The 24,898-nt window shown below is 43.0% G+C and overlaps 1 protein-coding gene across 3 annotated transcripts in view; it reads left to right on the top strand.

Annotated features, from left to right (window-relative positions):
• LOC146363559 (protein MTSS 1-like) overlaps window positions 1-20,829 on the top strand; it is a 69,316-nt gene extending 48,487 nt beyond the window's left edge. The window contains exons 5-16 of one of the 3 annotated variants that reach the window (XM_084919276.1): window positions 864-955; window positions 1,073-1,147; window positions 1,374-1,385; window positions 8,480-8,637; window positions 8,943-9,050; window positions 9,324-9,421; window positions 9,784-10,009; window positions 11,592-11,696; window positions 12,987-13,223; window positions 14,653-14,820; window positions 14,949-15,105; window positions 15,471-20,829. In XM_084919276.1, the coding sequence (XP_084775402.1) occupies window positions 864-955; window positions 1,073-1,147; window positions 1,374-1,385; window positions 8,480-8,637; window positions 8,943-9,050; window positions 9,324-9,421; window positions 9,784-10,009; window positions 11,592-11,696; window positions 12,987-13,223; window positions 14,653-14,820; window positions 14,949-15,105; window positions 15,471-16,123 (2,089 nt within the window). In that variant the 3' untranslated portion in view covers window positions 16,124-20,829. The remainder of the gene's footprint in view (window positions 1-863; window positions 956-1,072; window positions 1,148-1,373; window positions 1,386-8,479; window positions 8,638-8,942; window positions 9,051-9,323; window positions 9,422-9,783; window positions 10,010-11,591; window positions 11,697-12,986; window positions 13,224-14,652; window positions 14,821-14,948; window positions 15,106-15,470) is intronic. The other 2 variants (XM_084919274.1, XM_084919275.1) reach the window with 2 other exon arrangements.
• Window positions 20,830-24,898: the final 4,069 nt, after the last annotated feature.

The raw sequence follows: 24,898 nt of genomic DNA, 5'->3' as shown, positions 1-24,898 counted from the left end.
GTATGAAAGCAGAGAGTCTGAGAGATTGAAGTTGTAAGATGGGACCTCCAGCTGACTCTGTGAATAGGGATGCAGTAGCAGGAGGATGCAGGGTTCAGCTCTGTTAATAAAGTATGATGTGTCACGGCAGACATCCAGTTATTTTCTATATGGCTAAGCAAAGCGTCCCAGATGCCCTTCACCCAACCACCTCCCCCCTCCAGCTCCTCGGTGGGGATCCAAAGGTGTTTCCTGGCCACATGGGATGTGAAATCCTCTTATTGTCACATTATACAGTATCAGGCTGATAAATCTTAAATAAGTGTTCTAAAATAAAGTTCTGTTTTCACACCAAAATAACCAAGTAGGTAAGGTTTAAAAAAAAAACTGAGGGTAAACGTCCTCTAAAGGTGACCGAGCCGTTTCCCTTTGACTTCTTTTTCCCTTCTGGGGCAACATGTTTGAGGTCACAGTGTCAGAAAGCAGGGTAAACACTATAAAGACACATAGAAGTAGCAACAATTTCACTGCTTTCTTCTTCGGTTTCACCAAACTCGAGTCCAGTTAAATGATGACTGAGTTGAATTTCTCAGGCAACTGCACTGACTCACATCATCGATGGAAAAGGGGTGAAAATGATCAAGTCCTTTGATTTCTGCACGTGCATCAGTTCTGTTAGGAAGAAACCGCTGCAGCTAATCACTCTGCTAATGATGCCCACACACACATCTGCATTAATTCCCCACAGATTTAATCCGGCCTTCATCTTTAATTTGATTTGCGTTGTGTGGTCTTTGTTTTTGTCCGCAAAAGGAACAGCTTTAACCATACGTGGTGTGTGTGCGTGTGTGTGTGTGTGCGTGTGTGTGTGTGTGTGCTTTCAGGGTGTTTCTGGACTGTCTGATCAACCCTCTACAGGAGCAGATGGAGGAGTGGAAAAGAGTCGCCAACACTCTGGATAAAGACCATGCCAAAGGTTTCTCTCACACACACACACACACACACACACACACACACACACACAAAACCTCTACATGCATCTCAAACTTCACACGCTGTTTGCATTCACACCGTGTTTGTGTGCGTTTTCCAGAGTACAAGAAAGCCCGTCAGGAGATCAAGAAGAGATCATCAGACACTCTAAAGCTGCAGAAGAAAGCTAAGAAAGGTTTGTCACGTGTGGGTTCACTGCATAACAAACTGCAGCTGAGGGGCTGCGATATTTTGCTGCAACTTTAAACTGTTTAAATTAAACACTTTGTGGTATTTGTGGGAAAATTCAATCAGTAGTTGTTTTATAGGGTGTAACTGCATGGAGCAACGTGCAGATGTAAAAGCTAATATCATGTTTTTATGTGTTTCCTTTGGCGTCCCATCATGCTTTGCTCGTCCAGCTGATGTTTTCGGTAAGTACACACCCATCTATCCACCTTTCTTGCTCTTCTCAATAATGCAAAAGGCTCAGGCGACTGGTGTTTTCCATTTTTACTTCTCCAATGTTTAGTCTGAGTGTGGTTTTAATATTTCAATAATAAAAAAAGTGTGTTAAAGTTTTCCACAATAATCCAGAGGGCGAGCTTAGAGGGTTGTGAATATATCAACATGGTGAATACGAGACAGTCGCACTCTGACACCTCCAGCTCAGTTTGAGTTTGACATCCAGCCCACTTCGGTCGGCTGAAACATGTTCCCACGCTGCTTAGATGTTTGTGTGACTCACACAACAAAGACTAGAGGCACACCGGACGAGAGTCTTCAAAGGAAATATTTTCATTTTCATTAACCAGTGTGACTCAGCCCCGAACGCAGCACACGACAGGGTCAGCACCAAATGTTTGGGGTTGTGGAGAGGCTCAGTCAAGCAAGGGAGTTCAAACATCTTGGAACCTTCTTCACATGCGATGGGAAGTCGGAGAGCATTGGATTGGTGAAGCCACAGTGAAGAGAGCGGAGCTCAAAGGTGCACCGTTCGATTTACCGGTCCATCGACACTTCACCTCTGGTCATAAAGTCTGGGTAATGACTGAAAGAGTCATGTTGTGACGCCTCAGCTGATTCGGATTCAGAGTAAACAGACTACAGGTGTGAAAACATCCTTGGTTTCATCTGAAGGGTGGGTGGGCTCGGGCTTAGCGACAGGGCGATGAGCTCGGAGATCTGGAGGAATCCGGAGGAGTAGAGCTGTCGCTCCTGCAGCGTCAAAATGAGCCAGTTAAGGTGGTTCGGACTGAATAGATTACTTATCTCATCTGGAATAGGAATGCTTTGGGAACTGGAAAGTTTGCTTAGGGTGCCGCCACCATGACCTGACTGCAGATAAGTAGAAGAGGGCGGGCGGATGAACGGACGCTGACAGAGCTGCTTAGGTTATCCAGCATGTTTGAGGTGTGATGAAAAAGTTTGGAAAGCAGCTCCATAAAGACCAAAAGCCCTTATTAATGTAAAATGAACTGAGCTCCTGTTCAGCATCGTCTTCTCGGGCATGTCCAGATAGCTTCCACGTTGACGCTATTTTCAGATAACAACCTGGAGGTCCACGTTAGCGCCGCCCTCTTCAGCTCCATCTAACAGCAGTGAACACAGTACATGCTGAATCCTGTGGAAAGGAAGCACCATTACCTGTGCAGACTGCGATTTCAACCGAGGACCTCAAACTTGAAAGAGCAGAGATCGATGAGGATCATTGTAGATGATGAGAGCTATAACAGAGTCAGTGGTCTGTCTAAATGCAGTGATATCAGGATATTTTTTGATCATTCACAGTTGTAGATGATGCTCCTCCAGGGTCAGGCTGTTAACCCTTTAAAACCGGTGGGAGCGGGCACGCTCCATTTTGCGTAACTATTTTTAAATCCCGGTAGCACTGCAACCACGTAAGCTAGCGCAATAATTTTTTTTGCATATGAAACCGGAGGAGTTGTACTTACATCTTATGCCATCAGCTTGTCCTCGGTCACGGTTTCCTTCCACATATAGCTTTGCAAAAACTGCATAAAAAGCACTTGCAGCAACAAAAACATAGTATTCCAGAAACAGGCTTTGCCGATCCGATCAGCTGTTCATAACACTTCCTATGTCCATCAGCGTGAACTATCGCATGTCCGCCATGACCTGCCCGAAACCGGAAGTGACGTCATTTTCGCGGAAATGTAGTTTTTTACCACCAAGGCCTCATGAGCTTATACTGGTGTTTTTAAAAGTTATGTTTGACTTTATGACTTTCTGTGTCGTTTCTGGGATGCTTAGGACTCATATTGCACTGCTGGAAATAGTTTACTTTGATGAATATGCTGCTTTTTTGCAAATTTGCATTATAATATTTATTTTCGTTTTTCCTGCAGTATATAAAAATTGGTGTATTTCAAAAATAAAACTATGAAGACACTCAAAATAAATTTCCTGTGGTGGGAAACTATTTTGTGCAACTTTTTTGTATTTACAGTTTTGAGGGATAAGCCTCTTAAATTTCTCTAACTAGAAATATATGTTAAAAAACAAAAACGATTTTCAATTTTTTTGTAGTTTATTGCACTTTTTTGCATTTTATGTAATTACTATGCACTTAATGCATGCATATTATTAAAACTTAGGCTGTAATGGTTGTATTGATGTATAGCAACTTGAAATGCTCCCAAAAATGGCACTACAGCATGTAAAAATATAATATAAGCTCTGGCGGACTTGGTTCTATGGTAGGTCTTAAAGGGTTAATGCAGAGTAAACCTCTTATTTGCAGGCTCTTAGAGCTGATAGCATGACTGCTGACTCTTAGTTTTCTGTTTACTAAAGGACTTGACTAAATAGTTCTAAGATAACTTTTAGGATAGCATGAAGTCCAGTGGAATTACAGGAATGTGATGTGGCAATATTACTTCTTCACTCTGCCCGCTGAACTCCAAAGGACTACGAGTAAACACCAAAACAGGCTCTGCTTTTAGAACAAGTAGTCCCAGTCTGAGCAATCGCACTGAAACGAGCCTTATTATGACTGGAAACAAAAGCTTGTTGTTGCTGCCAACAAAGGACTCGATGGTTTCCAGCTTTGAATTGAGCTTCTAAGACAAAACAAACAGGACCCAGGGTTGACCCCAGAGGAACCTCAGATGTGGTCAGACTGCTTCAGTCCTCAGGTCCTCCCAGCCTGTTATTACTGCACGAGAGGAAACTCCCTCTGCACTGGAGTGGATGTCACGAGGGAAGAGGACATGGAGAAGTTTCAAGGAAGGAAAGAAAGAGGTGGAGGAACTTGTGCTGGAATGAAATGAATGTAATGACAGAGGATTGAAGACTGGAAAATGAAGGGAAAGCTCTGAGTAAGAGTTAATATTATGAGAAACAGATTGAGGGAAACCACCTTAAGAAAGGTTTTTTATTTATAGTGCTGGCTTTGAGCACGGGAACTCGAAATGGATCGAGTTTAAACAGGAAAAGGTGAAAGAAGCTGGAAACAGCACAGCTGGTCTAAAGCGGTGGGTCATGTGTGAGGTGAGCTCCAGTGCCCCATCATAGACACCACCATGTAGTGCTGAATTTAATTGGGTGTTATGGTCCTCTATAGATTTTATTATAGTATCACATGGGATCCTGGAGTTGCTGGAGTTTGAAAATCCAGTTTTGTAGCTGACAGTTTGCACCAGTTTGTCTTCATGTCTCTTTTAAATTCAACTATGTGGATGTGTTTTATATCCGTGTGTGTGTGTGTGTGTGTGTGTGTGTGTGTGTGTGTGTGTGGCTAGAAAAAATTAAAAACCTAGCAACTACAGGTATCCAGGGTACAACAGAAATAATGTGCTGCTTCGTTGAAGGGTCACCACCGCAGATCATATTCCTCCATCTCCCCCTGCACTAACCCTCTGCATGGCCCCCTTCACTACATCCATGAACCTCCTCTGAGGTCTTCCTATTTTCTTGCTTCCATCTTCAACATCCTTTGCCCAGTATGTCCACTATCTCTTCTCTGCACATGTCCAAACCATCTCAGCCTTGCCTCTCCAAACTGCTCAACCTGAGCTGCTCAACCTTGGTCACTGCCAATGAAAGTCTTGACATCTTCAGCTCTGTCTCCTGTCATTTTTTTTATGTCACTAGCATCTTGTAAATCTTCCCTTTTACTCTCATCCTTTATTTATCCAGGTGAAAAGTGATTTGTGATGAGAATTAAATCTAATTTCCAAGAGACACCTGGGCAATTGTCTCCACCCACTCCACCTTGCCTGCACTCTCTTGTGCATTGACCTTTTGCTTTGGGTGTTTGACTCCAGGTATTTAAACTCATCATCAGTTCCCAATAACAATTATCCGAAGGAATCTTAAAAATCAGAGAAAGTAAGATCCTACAATGAGAGAGCGAGAGAGAGAACCCCAATGACCAGGTGATGTCTTGGCGACGGCAAAAACTCCCTTTTAACAGGAAGAGACCTCAGATCCAGGTTCAGGGAGGGACAGCCATCTGCAGCGACCAACGAGGGGCGAGAGGACAGAAAGACCATGAACCGGTTAGGTTATTGGGTTTGGTAAATGCAACGTTCTCACGTTTGCATTACAGTGGAACTCCATGTTGATTGTCCAATCCTTTGGAGTGCACAAGCTTGCCAAAAAATCTGTTGTTTTGGGATTGTGGGTCTTCTCAGTTTGACCTCATGCTGTATCGAAAAGGCTACGCAAAGGTCAACAGAGGACACGAGGATGAGGAGAAAAGAAAGCATTCAGAAATGTCTCGATTTAGACAAAAAAGGAGGCGATCGTGAGATAAACAAGAACATAAGAGCGATGTTCTGCCCGAGACATCCTGTTTGTTTGAATTCTGTGGGAAACCTGGAATTACGTTCACATTTCTGGAAGCAAGTCTTCACCATTTCTTTCCTCTTTATCACTGAAGCCTGTGCTTGGAAAATTCTTACAGAGAGACGGCGCGCGTTCTCCCGTCTATCAGCCCGACCACAGAAGCCGGCCTCGGATCTCGCTGGAGGAATGAGGAACTTTAATTGCATGTTTATGTCTGTCCTCAAATCCAGAAGATGAGATTACCAAACGATCGCTTTAAAGAGGAGAAACTGAACCTCCGAGCACCATGTGAAGGAGGAAAGACAGCAGTTGTTAGGATTGAAATTAGCTGATTAAATGTGATCTCGTCACACAAAAGTGAACGTCGCTTTGAGGTTTAGAAAATTGCTGCAGGCATTTTTCAGTCTGCTCTGTCATGTCGTATTTTCATGACAGCAAAGTCAAGAAAAGACTGAGTAATCACATGTTGGTCTGCCTGCTCTCTGCCGCTGTGGGCCTCGGCTGCAAGCGGTTCATGGCACTGTCCGTGGTTTTAACGAATTTGGGGGGTGCAGGGTGCATTTTGGAGGGGGGCTCGTTGTTGATGGATTAACTCAGATTTTGTTCTCCAGTGAGTGTTTAAGGAAGCAGGACAGTCTGAGGAATCAAAATAAACTTGCATCCATGGTAATGATTCATGTCATGCCACATAACGGTTTAAAAGCTGTTCTCCGGACATGACAGGAAGTTGTCTTAAAGCAGTGTGCTTGGGTAACTTCTTGCATATTTCAGCAAGAAGCTATGATGGTTAGTTGGTCAGCGTACATTTCAGATCCATCACTAACAGAAGACACCAAAGCAGCTGTTGACAAGCTAACATCAAGCAAGTGTAGCTGTGGGCTGATGAAACCAGCAAGGAAAGAATTCAGTATTGCATAATGCATTCATTACATGTTATAATACAGCAGTGCAGAAATGTACCCAGGGAGAGTTTCCATGCAGTTTCAACTCTTCTGTCCTTTGTGGCCTGTTTTAGATCTGTGCCGCTATACTCATTGTCAAAAATGGTTCTAAACTTGCTTTCAGCCAACAGCCAAATAAAGAAGGAATAAAGCTGCATTTAAGACTCTGGAATTCTTTTTTATATTATTCCTATCAGTGAAAGTAAAGACCTGATGCTGTTTTTCAGAGAATCGTTTGGTCAGTAGATCTGGAGATGTCAGGTCTGCAGCATAAGTTGTGAACTTTCTTCATAAGATGGAAATCACAGGGTGAAACCTGAAGTTCCTTCGCTAAGCCCTAAATCCTGTTTCGTAGTACGCGGGCAAATGGAAGAAAAGAGTAAAATAAGCCTGGATGTAGTAATGACTCACCAGGGATGATCTAAGTCGCCTTATACTCATGTTCAACATTTCCACAGTTCCAATTGGAACATATGAATTTACCAGAATTAACGTGTAGCGTGCTAAGATCCCCAAACACTCGACATATTCAGCGCTCCGGGAAACCCACACCCACAATGGCTGCTCTCGATCAGTCAATGAAACAATGTACAAATAGTTCAGCTTTGCTCTGTGTCACAAAGTAAATTAACTAATCCAATTACAGTCGCTGTGGGAGATGATATTAAAGCATGATACAGACTCCAGCTCATCTGACTCATGTCGCAACGGCCGTGTCGACACGTGAAATCAGTTTAATCTTCTGTGTCCGCTTTAGTAAAGACTTGGAGTAAGGGAGAGTTGAAACATTTGGACAGAGTTAAAAATAAAGCAGAAGCATTTCATAAAAGCAGCAATGTAATTTCAAAATGGCAAACATTATTAATGTGTGGTGTGTTTTCAGTGGGATTCCAGTGGTTGTTTGTTTCCAGGCGGGATGAGCTGACTGATCGCCAGAGAGAAAAGACTTGTTTAAAACTTTAATGTGGTTAATGGTTTGTGGGAGGCTCTGACTGTTGTTTTTGAAGCCACTGAGTGATTGTAGTTTCAGAGCAGGCTCTGCTCTTTGTAGCTAAAGTTCTGTTCAGTGACAATTGGATTTCACAGATGGCTGATAATCTGGCTGCAGCTGTGAGGCTGCCTCCTCTTTAGTTCTGTGTGGAGTTTGTTGATCTGAGCCAAGATGGACTGAAGTGATTGCATTTTGTTAACGCCGCAGAAACGGTTCCTCTGCTCATGTAGGTCTGCAAGAGAGAGAGATTTAGAAAACTCTGGTATTACCTTTGGGTGGCTGCTTAAGTTTAAAAGTTTAAATCAGCATTTTGAAAGACAACTTTTTTTTTTTTTTTGTGTATCGTTTTGATTTTTAGTTACTTTTTATTGCAAATAGTCCCCATTTTCTTTCTTTTTATGCTATTTTATGCCTTAAAGATACTTTCTGTGACTAAAACTTTCATCAGCAGAGGGCAGCATTTTTCCAGAATGTTTGCTATTTCTTTTCTTCATTGCTTGATTTCCACAAGAGGTTTTACCTTGTGCCCATCCCCCACTGTAAACGGGAATGTGTTTTAGTGATTGGCACAAACTTTGGAACAAAGCAGGCCCAATTCAAACTAAACAAAGACTTTTTGTTCTGTAGCTTTTGCACCCATTCACAGGCCTAGAGACCAGTTGGCAACTGGTCACTAGGGAAAAATGACTATTCTCCAACTGGTTGGCAAGTGGCTGTGAGGGTCTGCTTGCTGTTTCTAATTGAAATTGGATGCAACGAGGTATGTGCACGTGTTTGTGTTCAGGCCGTGGAGACCTGCAGCCCCAGCTGGACAGCGCCATGCAGGACGTCAGCGATAAGTACCTGCTGCTGGAGGAGACGGAGAAGCAGGCGGTGAGGAGGGCGCTGGTGGAGGAGAGGAGTCGCTTTTGCTGCTTCGTGTCCATGCTGCGGCCTGTCGTGGTCAGTGATGCATTCAAACTGTTTATGCACAACACAGAAAGATGTTTGGAGCCCTAACCAGAGTTACGCAGAAACTCTGCAAGCCTTTGAAGAAACACCTGGCCCCTTTAGATTTGTATGTTTACGCTTTGCTGGACGTCAGCAGCTGCAATCCAAATGTAAATCTCTGACGAACATCAACTCCTACACCTTCTGTGCTGCAGCTCTCTCTTCAAACCTCCTGTGGAGCAGCTGCTGTGATGACGTCAGTCTCAAAGCTGTTTTTTGTGTAGAATTTGCAGCTGATGAATGTTTGTGTGTCTCAGGAGGAGGAGATGTCCATGCTGGGGGAGATTACACACCTCCAGACGCTGACAGACGACCTGAAGATGCTAACCATGGACCCACACAAGCTGCCCGCTTCCAGTGAGCAGGTACTCGTGGTGCTGTGAGGGGTCGTGTGACCACGCAATCAAACAATTTGTCCTCTGTTATAAATGTCTCAGTTTCAGCCCTGTTTAAAATATTTCAGAAGGGTTTTTGATTTAAGCACTTCTTCCACAGCCGTTCAGTACACCTCCACTCACTCTACCTGCTGATCAGTGGTAACCTCGACACGGAGTAAACACTCCTTCCTTTGACCTGACTGCACACAGACACCTTCACAGAAACATCATAGACGATTCACAGCACTTTTTTCTCTCCAGGTAATCGTAGACCTGAAGGGCTCCGAGTGCACCTGGTCCTACCAAACTCCTCCCTCGTCACCAAGCACCACCGTATCCAGGAAGTCCAGCATGTGCAGGTTAGTTATGTGGCTGCTGCCAGCTGCTTATTATCTCAACAATAGAGGGAGATAAGGTGGTCTGCTGAGAGCCTGTCCTCTGCTGCCTCTCTGTGGTTAACAAGTGGAACTACAGCTTTTTTTTAAATCATCGATTTTTTTGAAAGTTTTGATTTATCAAAGAGAAATAACTCCAGTAGATGTTATTTTACCATCATGTCTTATTACACAGAATATTTCATCTGTCTGACTCATTTTTAGGGTTGATTGTTTATTCTTTCATGTGATGAGCTGAGATTTTAAAACAGAAAATCAGTGAATGACTTCAGAGCTTCTCAGGTTTCCTTCTTTCTGACATTTGTCTCCTCCCGTCCGGCCCACAGCAGCCTGAACAGCGTGAACAGCAGCGACTCTCGCTCCAGCGGCTCACACTGTCACTCCCCGACCTCCCACTTCCGTTATCGCGCCTCCTCCTCCTCTTCCTCCTCAGTGCTGCCCCAGCAGACACCTGCCCGCCTCTCTTCAATCTCCTCACACGACTCTGGCTTCATCTCTCAGGATGCCTACCAGTCCAAATCCCCTTCACCGATGCCCCCAGAGACCCTGCAGGTAACAAAAGTCGCGGCTCAGTGCTTTTAGTCATCGACTCACTGAGAACAGACGCCAAAAATAAACCAGTGAGTTCTGTTTATGATGTCTGCGGATGTTCCCCAGTTCCTACGATGCTGTGTGTTTGTTAGCTGGAAGCCACATGTCGCGTGTGCGTGTCTCAGTAACCTCAGAGAGAGATGGGTTCCTTTGCAGAAACAACAAAAAAATTAACTCGAGGTATCGTCAAATTTAGAGGCATGTCTAACACTCATAACAACAACATCATCATCTTTTGCTGTTACTTGTTTAAAAACAAAAAAGTCAATCTCGTCGTCATGTTGGAGAAATTACAAAATCCTGAACGAGACCAGGATATACAGCAACGACATTCATTCAGACGTCATCTGCATCCAGTCTTGTTAAGCACCTTCGGGGTACAGACACTGGTCAGTGTTTACGTTGTCGAGCCTACACAGGCGACCGTATGTATTGATCAGTCTTTACCTATTTTAAATAAAGATCAGTTCCTCTCGCACTCAACGATCCTGGTGCCCAATCAGGTGGAGGTGACGATATCGCCCCTGGCTCTAGCTGTGAGACGCCTCAGGCGGGAATTGGAACTGCAGCACCTGCTTACCACTACGCTACCCAGCTGCATATACATACATGTATATACATTTATATATAAAACACATCATAGGCACTACTAGAGTTAAGCTATTTTAAATAAGATCATTTTAGTTTTAGTGCTGTGCCAAAATAATTTACATTAATTAAATATCCAAAGACGAAGCGTGAAGGTGTCCACGGTCTGTTGGTGCTGATGTTTTTTCAGCAAAGATAATTAGGACGTAAAGATTATATGTAGTCAGTTTGTTTGTGCTGATAATTTAGCACATGAACAAAATGACAGGATGTTTGTGATGTGAGAGGAAGGAGACGTTCAGAGTGCGACAGCCTGCCGTGTGCTTTCATCTCCACCTCAGTCCAAAAACCTGCGCTTTACTTTCAGGGTTGTAACCCAGCGCGCTGTGACACTGCGATATCAGCCATGCTGCTATTATAAAACTTTAACCAGTCATGAATCACATAATGGAAGAAGACACAGATCTGAAGCTTCAGCCTGCGTTAGCTTTGTTTCTGATTTTCACTCCAACACGACTCACTATTAAATATAATGAGAAAATACTAGCAGTAGTGCTTTTTAAAAAAAATAATGTTTCATAAAGATGATAGTTTCTCTTTCCACCTGCTGAACCGGCTTCTGCTTCGTCTTTGTTCTGTTTGACCTCTGACCTGGGATCAGTGTTTGGGAGATTACAGCTTCTCATTAAATGTTTCATAGATTCACTCTTTCTAATACATCCTAACCCAATTTCACTGCACTTAAACCCGTCTTAATAATTTTAGACGTGCAGAAATCTGAAAACTGCATGTGTATTAATGCTCCCCAGCACTGGTTGTCCTGCTGTTCTAACCTGTTTGTTGCTGCTTCCTCTGCTTTTCTCTCGTGTCTGTGTTGTGATCTGTTTTCTTGGCTTCCCTCTGTGCTTCCTGCAAACTGCTGTCTCTGTGTGCGCTCTGCATGGCGCTGCTGCAGTCGTGTGTCTCTGCTTCACCCTCTCAGTCTGTCACTGTGGGGCCTTCCTCGTACTCCTCTTCTTCCTCACCCTCACACCCCGAGCCACGCTCCGGGCAGCAGCAGGTGAACATGTAGACACACAATTGTGTTAGTGTTTTGTTGTTCTTGTTTTTCCAGGTGAGTCGTGTGTCACACTCTGCAGCGTGAAGCTTTTATTTTTGAGTGATATGAATCGGAGCCTTCATGAAGCACAAAAAGCAGAAACGTTTCCAGCTGCTTAACAAATCCAATTACATTCAGTGCTCAACACTGGCAAGGGAATAAATGAACAATTAAAATATAATCTAGTGTTGGCTGAGGAGGAAGAAATATTCCAGGTTTGATTGGCAGCCTGATAATCATCAACATCCTGAAAACTAAGAACAGCACACGATGTTCACTCGACCATGAAATCGATTAAAAGATTACTCACTCAGTCTAATTGACCCATGTAAAGGGAACCGAGCTCTGTGAGCAATAAAGGAACAAAAAACTAACTGATTTCCCCTCAGGTTTGTCAAACAGAAACATTTACAAAAGCCAAAGAAATCCCAGTCTGGTCTGGTAATGGTCAGTGTGTCAAGGTGAAGAGCAGGTGACAGGTTACCTGGTTATTTTACCAGGTAACTGTTCAGAATATGAGATATTTATATGATGAGGATCTCATGCAAACAGTTATTCTGAACTTTTTAAAATGAATATTGAGTCGACATGTTTGATTTACTCGTGAATGCACAGTTGGGACTGAGTGACTTTGATGCACATCTCAGCTACGTCACTACAACAGGAAACATCATGCAGTGAAACCTAATGAACATCACCATATGGTCCCCTGTTATGCTTCATAATTTAGTTGGTTATCAGAACTTATGCGGGGCTCTCGTCCTCCTCCGGCGGGGCTTTGTTTCACACGGATAAATTGCCAAAACAAAAAACACAACAAAGATCGACTTTCATTATATTTGCTTAGATGTTATTGGCGTAAGTAAAGTAAATCTTTAGCGTAGAATAAAATTACTCTGTTGCAATTAAATAAAGATGCATAAATGTGAAATACAAATGTGTAGGGAGCATTTCTTTTCATAATTGTTTTGCAAAATCTCAGAAAATGGCCAGTGAAATAAAATACTGATTAAAAAGGTAAAACATCATCTGCTTCAAAGAAACTCCAGATGAAATTGTCAGTGCTATAAATCAGGATGTTTGATGTTTGGATGTGTATGAATGCTGGGACCTCACTGCCGCCCAAACATTTGCTTTTTCTGCTGCATGAAGCACCGTTTTTGCGCTCATGTCTCATGTTTTCACTCCTCGGTCGTGAGCGTCATCTTTAATTTTTGAATTGTTTCTGCTTCTTCATTCATTCACATTCAGTTGACAAATGGTTTTGACCATCACGGAGCCCAGGACCCCCACCTCCACCCTTCATACTTCTCCTACTCCTCTCCCACCACCACTACCACCACCTCTCCCATCTCCTCGCCCTCCTGTTCGTCCGTTTCACCCACGTGGCCGTGGTCTCGCTCAGGCTGCGGCCAATCAGGAGAGTTCCTGCCTCTCAGCCCCTCGGGGCTTGGAGTGATCCCATCATCCAGAGTCCCGTCCTGGAAGGTTTGATCCTCATGCTCCCCGATGTCCTCTTTTCTTTGAGTTGATCTGTGTGTTATTTTCTCCTCTTTCTTGATGTCGGTTCATTCTCTCAAAAGTTTCTCATTTTTCAGTCAATTCAATTTAGGATAAATTTGACCTGATATTTTTGTTAATTTTATTCCTACTTATCTTTAAGATTAAAAATTGAAACGTAAACTTTAAAACAACACTGATTAACACTATACAGAGTGCCTTGCTTACCTGTGCTGGTGACAGGTGTGAGTTTTCAGGTTGTCCATTTCTCAGGTACTTTTTTACAAAACTCCTCTCACCACCAGGTGGCAGCATTTTACCTAAAAGCGTTAGCCTAGCTGTTCAGCCGAGAACTACAACTTCTACTTTCAAATGTACATAACTTCTAATCCAGTGTTTCATAGCCTGTAGCCTTGTTGTGATAACGCAAGCTCGAATAATTCTGAGATTTTTCACGTTGTATTTGGGGCAAATCGGATTCTTCATTCATGAAGCTGAGAATGCAGCCCGGTCCTGCAACACCCACCGGACAGAGACGCCTTTAACATGATGTCATAGCTGTTGTTTCCTCACATTCTGTCGACGGGTTTATTTAGATGTCAAATTGAATTGTTGCCCACATGCTAAATGCATTTAAAGTCTTCTGTACATATGTACGAATCAACCACAACATTAAAGCCATCTGACTAATTTTGTGTAGGTCCCTGTTATGCTGTTAAAACAACTCTGACCTATAAGGACCACAGCGGGTGTTCTGTGGGGTGACTGGCTCTGGGATGGTGGCAGTCTGGTCCTTTCGGCCCTCTGGGCTGTGGGACAGGGTGTCTGCTCTGGTGTTCTGATTGGATTGGGATTTGGGATATAAGGACTTTTCCTCAATGACTTGTTCTTGTGGTGTATCCTCTCCTGATGGGGGAGGCAGCTGCCGTTGGGGAGTGTCATTGCAGTTTTTTGTTTAGGTGGGCGGTATGTGATAAAGTCCAATCCTTATGGACACCAGGACGCAAGTAAACGATCAGCGTCGATTCATTTCACCTGTGTGTGGTTTTAATGTTGTGGCTGAGTTGTAAACTCCAACTTCACTGGGAGGTGGAGGCATCTAACTGCAAGGCTGTGATTTACAGTTTTACAGTTTATATAATAGCTTCTACTTTTAAAGGCGTGTTTTGAGGTGCGGTCTATAAAATGGTTTGATTTGCTTGCATAGACCTCTAGTGTTCTTGCAACAGTTTCCAAATATTTGCTCACAGCAGCAAACATGCAAACATGAGCATACATGTCATTTCTATAAAACAAATATCCCTCTGTTCATGCTTCTATTTGGACGTTTGACTAATGGACAAAATTAACAACAATTATCATCAATTAAAATATTAAAAAAATATTTTACTGTTATTGATGATGTCTTCCTGTGTAGGATTGGGCCAAACCAGGCCCGTACGATCAGCCCATGGTTAATACCCTGAAGAGGAGCAAGGACAGGAGAGAGACTACAGATCCCAGCAGCCACCAGGGTGCTGATGTCACCACACCAGGAGAGGAGCCAAACAGGGGCAAAGGAAACAACACTTCAACATCCCCCAAGGTCGGACACAATGACCAGCAAAATGCCAAACAAGTCCTTGAATAGAAAGTCACATGACTAACTGGGAGCATTCTGATTGGACAGACGAATCCCAATAATCCACGTGTGTGTGTGTGTGTGTGTGACAGGTGGACAGGGAGACCCATGAGGAGCTGGCCAGAGCTCTGGCCCGCGGCCTCCAGCTGGACATCCACGGCTCCAGCAGAGATTCCCTGCAAGGCTCCAGCGGCTACAGCAGCCAGACCAACACACCCTGCTGCTCAGAGGACACCATCTCCTCACAGGGTAAACGTACTTAACTTACTCCCACCAGATTAATTAAATACAAACTATTTCACAATTTAACTCCAGCAAAGGATGCGTTGCTGCTAAGCTCAGCACTAACTTTATTCAAATGTTCACTGGACCCAGAAACAAACCTTAATTGAATCACTGAAAAGCAAACTTTCGTTGTATCTCTTCTGAACGTCTCAAATCTCGCTCTGATCTATACTCTAAACAGAAAAAATCTAATTAAAGTTAACTTGAATTAAAAAGACTTTAATTATATAATATCTGGGAAATGCTTGAGATCATCAGCAGTTACACTGACTCTGCTCTATTCAAATTCAATTATCGTGCTAAATTCTCCCCCCTCCTGGTCTCTGTAGTATCGGACTGTGACTACTACTCTGTGGGAGCAGATCAGGAGGTGGAGCAGCAGTCCTCAGACTTTGATAAATCCTCCACCATCCCGAGGAACAGCGACATCACCCAGTCCTACCGCCGCATGTTTCAGTCTAAACGCCCTGCTTCCACTGCTGGCCTGCCTTCCAACCCCTCTGCTGTAATCACCCCGGGGGTTGCTACTATCAGACGGACACCGTCCTCCAAACCCAACTTGCGACGACCATCCGGGGGCCTCAACCTGGGCCCCATCCCCATCAAGCCCCCCATGATCCCAGTTAAGACTCCCACTGTGCCTGAACACCCTGGATTCCCCAGCAAAGCAGCGTCAGAAGACGGCAACACCCCGCGGACCCCGCTAAGCCCGGCCACCACTCCTCTGTCACCAGGCAGCAACGGGTCATTGTCACCAAAGTCTGTCCCTTGGGAGATCCAGCACATGGGCAAGGGATCGGATCCTCCAACCCCACCTCCACAGCCCAGCGGTCGGTCATCAGAGTGGGAGCGTCGACCCCTCCCAGAGCTCTTGGAGGAAACAGAATACGCTGAGGTGGAGGACTTTCTGGTGGCCATCCGACGAGGCGTCAAGCTCAAGAAGACGACAACCAACGACCGTTCAGCACCAATGATTCACTGAGACTGTGAAGGTTGGTTTGACATGAGCCATTTTGTGTCCCTGGCTGAAAATACTGTTGGGAGGGACACAAAATGGTTAATGCTAAGTAAAAGCAAATAGCTATGACATCAAATGGATGTCAGTAACAGGAGGAAGTTGCCCAGAGACTCTGATTGAGGATCATTTTAGAAATCTTGTCTTTTAGCAGTGATTACAAAAAAAATGTGCATTTTCACAGTTTGGCCAAAGAGTAATAATATTTGCATATAAATCAAACAAAGACCAAGTCTATTGTCAGCTGGGATCGCCTCCAGCCTCACCTGCACAGGTGCATAAGGAGAAATTTTAAGTAAACTTTCCACAAAGTGTTGACTGGACTTGTTAAGCACATCTCCCTTTAAAATCAGTTCTAGTTCCTGCCCGAGGCCGAGCCAGGAACTCTGATCCGAGATCGTTTCCTCAGGGCAACTTCGATAACAGAGCGAGGGAGAAGGGATAATCCTGACGACCGAGAGACGCCTGGACAAGGTCGACCTTGTAGCAGGAAAAAAAAGAGGCTTAAATGAAATCCTAATGTTGGGGAGAAGTGAAGGTAGAAGAAGAGAACACTTCTCAGACAGACGACGCTGAGCTGGGAGGAGTGATGGAATATTTTCGAAAGATCAAATCATTATTTGTATGTACATATTTCTATTTTGATGTGTTTGTATGTTTTACACCCTCGTAGTCTCCCATTTCCACTAAAGGTGCCAAAAGCCTGTGTGCTGAATACGACTTACATATTTAATGCTGGATTTTCTTTATGTACAAACATGAATAGGGTGTTTGACAGAGAGTTGTACTTGGACACCAACTGAAAGAGGATTTGTATATGTAGGGCAGCGTATTGAAGAGTGGCGTGTAACCATTCGCAACTAAGGATTTTGTTGTTACAGTAGACAGACCTGCATGTATTCACAGTTTGCCTCAGTATAAATGATCCTTTTGCCTCTTAAATCGAATAAGAAAACCCCGGCAGCAGGAGAGGATCGGGAACTCTGGATGGAACAACTCGAGGTTAAGGCTGCTGTCCAAACAACGTCTCGGCTCTGAATTTCTAAACTGAAAACAATACTGCAAGGTTGGAGGTTTATTTCCTCTCACTGCAATTCTGTGCTTGTGAAAAGCACTTTGTGAAATTTGAGCAATTTAAAAATGCACAAAAATACAGAAACACCATTAGCAACGCAGCATGGCCACAGCGTGCGTCAGCCAACACTCCAAGTCCATAGCAGTGCAGTAACAGAGGCTACCACAGTTTCCTCCTGTGCTACTGCGTATCTGTAGTAAATACAATCATGTGGATTTGTGTATTGGTCTGGTGTAATAGAAGTGTGCTGATTTAGGAGGCACAGATTTAAACAGTTGTGGATGTTATTTTAGTGAAGTTACTACTCGGTCAGTGCTTAAATTATTGGCCTGTGACCTGATGTTTAATGCTTAATATCTAAAACGCAGAAAATCTGGTCTATGTTGTATAACTCAGTCGTAGTTAGCACTTTTTACTAAATACTGAAATGTGCAGTGTGCACATATTAAATTGTGTGTAAGCCAGAAATGTGTACAAGTCTAAGGATAGCCGACTTCCCAAAAATGCCAAATGACTGCCCTGAAAGAGCAAGACGGTTGAACACAGTCACACTTTGGAAGGCTGAACGTGGTCGGTCGACCTCCCCAGTATTCTGCCTACAAGTATAAATGGTGTCATGTATAAAAATCTCTACAGATCTAAAGAGAGGAGATGCACAACATGCTGGTTTGGAGTTTAGCTTGTTTTTAGTCCCAACTGTTACTTACTAGCCTAAAAACACCAACTGTTCAGTGTGTGGAGGTGTTTCAGGTGGTGTGGGACACGCTGTGGTAACCATGTTGGAGGTCCAACACTTTACACAGCTATGAAGTCAAATCCTTCACACGCTGATCCACAGAGTGCCGTTCACGTCTTATTCATCTTTGTCCTGAAATTGTCTCCAGTTCAGAGACTGCTCGGAAAAAATGAACAAAAGTAAAGTCAAATTATTATTAACGCCCACTTCTATTTGAGCTTTGATATATTATCACTTAGAAAAGTGATTCTACTAGTAGTCCTGTCGTGCCTCATGCTTACAGATCGGTATTTTACAAAAATTAAGATCTGATGCTAGTGCACGACTGCACGAGTTCATCCCATCAAATTTAGAGATGCTATTAAAAATGATCAACAGCTGTCAATGATTGGTGAGAACAAAGCTCTAATTGATGTTCTTAAAAACACTGTGACCCTCAGCTGCCTGTGGACCTCCACAGTGAGACCACACGAGGCCGATGTGACCCACCAGGAGATCCTCTTAGCTGCACACAATCAGACCCTGCTGCATACTAATATGAATATAAGTCCAGTACTTATGTATACTTTAACTGTACTAGCTTGTTAATACATGTCAGATTTTAGCTGTCAGCAAGCTGAAATACACTAAAACTCCCATTTCTACCAAATAGCACTAATATGTAGTCACCACATAATTATTACGTGCTTTAAGTATTTATTAATTTAAATATTCCCATCTTTTTCGTTTGACCTGTTGAGCATATAAAACCTATTAACAAGACTATATTTAATATGCATGTCGTCTTTCGTTTGCTTTGTTTAGCTGAGCATAATGATTTATTAGCCTGCTTCTCTCCTCTGTTGGTCCAACTCTTCTGGACCAGAATGCATTTTAGATTCCTGCAGGATGCAGAAACGTTTCCTGCTGTATGTGACGGTTGTTTGACGCCCTGTACGACGACCGAAGCCGGCTTCGTTTTTTTTTAATCCAGGCTCATTCTCCTGTGCAGGTTTACAAATCCAGTCGTGTGTGGCTGACGCGATAACAAGCGTATGAAGCTGAGTGTTTGAGCTGTGAAGACTCTGTAGATGTTTGTCATCGATGATCCGAGTGAGGCCGACACACACTGAGGATCAGAGGAGCGTTAGAATTCCCGTCAAAGCTGGAAAATGATTTGTTTAAATGTGTCAAAAATTCAGAGCGCACCGGGTTAAAAAAACCAAGTTAGATGAAAAGCCAGCGATCCGGTCCTCAGTGTGTTGAGACGCCACTCTTGTCCCCGAGCTGTAAACACAGCAGCTGTCAGTGTGTCCGTTTAACCCTTTAAACTTCAGCCTTTCATTTTCAGATGAGTTGCCTAATGTCTTACCGTATACGCTTAAAGAAGCTCTGGGTTTGATTTCTTTGTATAATACTCCTACTTCAGGTGCTCTCCTATAATTATGAGGTTTCCCTCGTGCATTTCCTCAACAGATATTGATGCAGCCACTTTATTTTATGGAAAGTATCAGAATTAGAATTTTGGCCCTTACATTAATTATCATCAGTCTCGGGTGCACGTTTTACAAAAAATGCATTTTTAGTCAGTTATCATTTATTGCACAATAACAAAAAAAAGCCTATTTAAAAATATTTCAAATATTTCCTGTAAATTTGAAGTATTATGACTTATTCTCTGTCAGATATAAATGTACTGTGGTGGATTCTCATTTTAAACGTGGCCACAGATTCAGATATGAAGTCAGTGTTTGTTCAAGTCGGCTTTTTATGCTCTCAGATCTGTCAGGCACTGAGAGAGACCCCTCAGCACGTTTAAGCCCCACCCACCTGCCGTTGAACCTTCTGTTTGCCGGACCCATCCAATCAGCAGAAAGCTGGCTTAAAGGTATCTTAAAGAGGGAGGAGCCAGAGTGAAAAATGCATTTTATAAATCACAGATTGATTGAGGCCTAAACTTTGGGACAGCAGTCCTTTACTTCCCCAGTTTGCTCTTACGATGGTAAATAAAAGGCGGATTTTAAGGCAAACTGCAGCTCTTATTAAAAAGACTTTAAATTAGATTTACTAAAACAACCGCGTACAGTGTGTCAGGTAAAAGGTTTGCTCCAGTTCTGATTTATAAAAGTTATTATCCGCTAATGGGACGGACGCCTTTGTAGTGAAATGTCAAAAACTAAATCTGTTAGAAATTCAGCAATGAGGTTGAGATGAACAGCTTCACTAACATCACTCATTCACTATAAAAATCACTTTTTTTAAGCCGATGTACAAGTGAGGTTTAATTTTTATTGATTTTAATAAAAGTAACGGCACATGAATATAACTTTTTACTGACAAATTTCCCACTAGCCTTGAACTCAGCATGGCTCCTGTAACAACAGCAACTTTTCTCCATCTCATTTCAGCCGTTTTTTAAAACCGTGAGGAAACAAACAGGTTTTATTAAAATCCTAAATCTCCAGCAGCTACAGACCTTTCCAGCGCTGTGACGAACTCACTCCTGCCTGTGGTGCTAGAAGTAAAAAACCTTTTTTATTTAATTTTTTTTACTACTTTTGTAATTCTGTAAATTCTGCTTCATGTTCCTGAATATTAATCATCTTTTTCTATGTAAACCGGTTTTTTGTTGGATCTTGGCTGTAAAATAAAATCGTACGTTCGATGTGCACCTGATGACGAGGGAAACCTGCGCTTTGCTTTTATCGTTTTTGCATTTAAGACTTTGTTTCTATTTAACTTCATGAGGCTAAAGTAGGAAACCTTTAGTTTGACTGTGAGCTTGGGCTTGAGAAGATAAACGATTGGTTATCTTTGGTCCTACTTTTTCATGCAAGACGTTTTGATTGTCCCTTAATAAACTTATCGAGTACTGACAAATAATTCTGAGTCTGTTTATTCATTTGAGGTTGTTGATGCTCTAAATCACAATTTTCATAGTTTATTTTGTAAATGAATCAGCATCCGATATTACGAAAATCAAGTTTCTGATAAACATCGAGACAAAAGTTTAAGATGATTTAACCAGAGGAAGCAGGAGGCAGCGGCAGGATGACTCGCTGGGAAACGTCTGATATGAATTAAAGACGTGCAGGCTTCCATCTACGAGTCGATCAACAGATTTAATTTGTTCTGGTGAGATTTAAATCAAGTTCTTTGAAATATAAGGAAGTTATTTTAGGGTTTTACTCTTTTTCTTATAAATAAAGACATAAAATGACAACATTTCACCATTATGATTATTTACATAATTAAATGAAAAATATTTAAAGATATGTTTACAAAGTGATTCTCCAAAAGTTGATTGTGTTCATCTGGACGTAGAAACGTTTCCTCACTCATCCAACTGCCTCCTTCAGTCTCAGCTGACTGCAGGTTTTCTTATAAACAGGACATTTGCATAATGACTGAAACCAGCCCACTGAAGGAACAATGGGCTGGGAGGTCAGTTCCTCAGTTCCTTCTCATGGCCATTGATCAACAACCACTGATCAATGGCCATGAGTACCATTCACAGAGTTGGGGAATGGCTGCAATCACAGCACAGTTTACAGAGTGAGTTTTGGGTTCAGGTGAGAGCTGAGTTTACAAGATTTTCTCTTAGGATTAAACAAGAAATGTGTGTTTTAAAGGAATAAAACAAATATACACTCAAAGTGCTCCACACTACATATTTAACCATAGATTCAAGCAGTGCTTCGGTCTGTACACTTTACCTACATCTCTCCTCTGGGTGAACATGCAAACTCCAGGCAGAAAGGCCCCAGGCGGGGTTTGAACCAGGAACCTGCTCATGAGAAACCTGCAGTCCAGAGTGCGGAAGAATAAGGATAAACCAAGATGGTAACCAGTGATGTGATAAGTCATTATCCAGCGAGTGTGCATAGATCCTTGGTTTCTCAGTCATTCTCATGTCTGCTTCAAAACACCAAGCTGAGTGTTCGACGTCAGCAGACCTCATGACCGGTCAGTGATGTCACTCGGCAGGTTTTGAGAGCGTGTACTTCATGAAAATCAAAACCCACATTATTTTAAACCCGACTACAGCGGCGTGACCAACACCGAGCAGCAGCTATACCATCGTCTCAACATCATCTATTGTTGAGGCGTTCACGTCACATACAAATGACGTGATTGGACTAGAGCAGGGGTGGCCAACCCGCGGCTCTCACGTTCATATCAAAGTTTGTGTTTGTGTTTTGGGTTTTTTTTGTGTGTTGTTGTTTTAAAATGTGCGCGTTCGCTTCGCTTGAGTTCAATACGGTATTTTCATCAATTGCGCATGTGTGTGGGATGAAAATACCGCAAAGTTTCACAATAGGAGCAAGTTCGCCCTTAAAATGGCAGGAAAAAATGCACAGCGAAAGGAAAATATGAAGATGAACACAGGACGTTTTAACGGAGTGGGAGAGTTTATATTTTTTGTTGAACGCAATGGCAAGCCATTCTGCCTTATATGTCAGACGTCATTAGCGCATTTCAAAGCTTCAAATCTTCAGCGCCACTTCAGCTCACTCCATGCTAACATCGACCAGGAATTTCCAAAAGGGACTGAACTTCGCAAGCACGAGTTGGCCACTTTGAAAAGTCAGGCAGAAAAGCAGATACAGTTTTTCCAAAAATTTACGTTAAAAAATGCCTCAGTGACGTTGTTGAAATCTTGTCTCCTGAAAACGACAAATTAAAACGCATGGTATCAGACGTCCAACTGTGCCGCCACACTGTTGAACACAGAATATCGGACATTATTGAATATTGAATCACAGTTGCACTCTGACCTTCAAGCATGTGAGTATTTTAGTGTCGCATTGGATGAGAGTTGTGATATACAAGACAAGCCTCAGTTGGCAATATTTGCACGGTCTGTGTCAAACGATTGTGTGATCAAAGAACTCCTGGATATTGTGCCATTAAAAGACAGAACCCGTGGCATAGATGTGAAAGAAACCATGATGGCTGCATTTGAAAAAGCAAATCTGCCCATAACGAAATGAACTGCAATAGCCACGGATGGAGCACCAGCCATGATGGGATCTGTGAACGGGCTTGTGGGGCTGTGCAAAGCTGACCAAACTATTCCTGACTTTTGGATTATCCACATGGAGCAACTCGTGTCTAAATCATTGAATTTAGATAACGTCATGAAGCCTGTGATGGAAATCGTCAACTATATCCGCACACATGCGCTTAACCACAGGCAATTCAAGAATCTCATCGCTGAGCTGGACCAAGGGCTTCCAGGTGACCTGCCGCTGCCCTGCACTGTGAGGTGGCTGTCAAAAGGCCAGGTTCTCTCTCGCTTCTTTGAGCTTTTGGATGCCGTGAAACTGTTTATGGAAGAGAAGGACAAGGACTATCCCGAGCTCTCGGATCTCAAGCAGATTATGGATCTGGCCTTTGTGGTCGACGTGCTGTGTCACTTGGACAGACTGAACCTGACCCTGCAGGGTAAGCTAAAAATGCTGCCTGACCTGGTGCAAAGTGTGTTTGCGTTTGTCAACAAACTGAAGCTGTTCAAGACACATATTCAAAAGGGAGATTTAAGGCATTTTCCCACTGCTAAAAGCCAGCGGGCAAGTCGCCAGCGCCGCCCTGAGTAAGCAAAGAGCCAGATATGCAACGCTGATTGAAAACTTGCACGAAAGCTTCGTGACCCGGTTCCATGATCTACAATTAAAAAGGCCACAGATTACGTTCCTCGTCGACCCATTTGATGCAGAGACCGGCTGTTTGAAAGTCCCGCTAGTCACAGATGAAGCTGCGGCTGAGTTGGAGATGATCGATCTTTGTGAGGAGGACCAATTGAAACCTGCTTTAAGGGAAGGGACCATTGAGTTCTGGAAAAGTGTGCCAATGGAAAAATACCCCAATGTCAAACGGGCTGCGATTAAGATACTGCCAGTGTTTGGGTCAACATACGTCTGCGAGTCTGTGAAATCAAAGCATCGATCTGTTCTGACTGACACTCATGTGAAAGAATTGCTTCGAGTGGCAACAAATCTACAAATCAGATTTGAAGAGGATTGTTCAAGGCAAGGAATGCCAGAAGTCCCACTAAACAACATGCATTGTAAAAGTAAATGCTATTGTAGATTATTATATTTTTGTTTGTGGACTTGGTTGAACTGAGAGTTTGTGTGTGTGAGACAGTGCGCACAATGTTCAATGTTGAAAATGACTGGCCTGTGGTTTTAGTGCTGTAGGTCCATTTCTGTCATTATCATGTTGGTGTGTGACATTTCCAATAAATCTGGCTGAGCAGAGATGTGTGTATTTTTTTTTTTTTGTGTGTGTGTGTGTGAGAGTGTGTGTGTGAGTGAGAGAGAGAGGGGGGGCGGAGGAAAGGATGGGTGATGTTCATGTGTGCCCATGCCTATGATGTGGCTCTTTGCGGTAACACAGTAAAAAAAAGTGGCTCTTGGTCTCCGACTGGTTGGCCACCCCTGGACTAGAGCGACGCTGTAACGAGCCCACGCACATTAGGTGGTCCTCGATTATAATGGTGAGCGAAACGCAGTCGCGCTGAGTAAGCAGATACGAGTGGAAAAGGGCTAAAAGTGACCTCACAGTGGCTACATCCATCTTTGCTTTACAGTCTGAGCTCATGATTCAAATGAACGTGTTGTTTTCAGGACCTTTAACCTCCTAAGACCCGAACTCTTCCACGGCATGCGTTTTTAATTTCTCTTTGATATTTGGGCTGATTGGGACCCGATGAATGTAAAAACAGAATTACCAGATTTTTTTTGTTTTACCTTATTTTTGTTTTTAAGAAAAATGATATCCACATATGAGGATATTCGTTTAAAATTTTGATAGAACAGTAGCAGTATAAAGTCCTCGTAAGTGGATATCAGGCCCTTGTAGAACAACATTGAGTATTTTGGTCTAAATAACCCAAAATGTGATGTGCACATATGTGGACGCAGGTCCTAGGAGGTTAAACACTGAA

This window comes from Perissodus microlepis, chromosome 22 (genome assembly GCF_051167445.1).
Source record: "Perissodus microlepis isolate ML-2025 ecotype Zambia chromosome 22, ASM5116744v1, whole genome shotgun sequence".
Lineage (NCBI taxonomy): Eukaryota > Metazoa > Chordata > Actinopteri > Cichliformes > Cichlidae > Perissodus > Perissodus microlepis.
The sequence above is the reverse complement of the archived record's forward strand: the minus strand, read 5'-3'. Positions and strand labels throughout refer to the sequence as shown.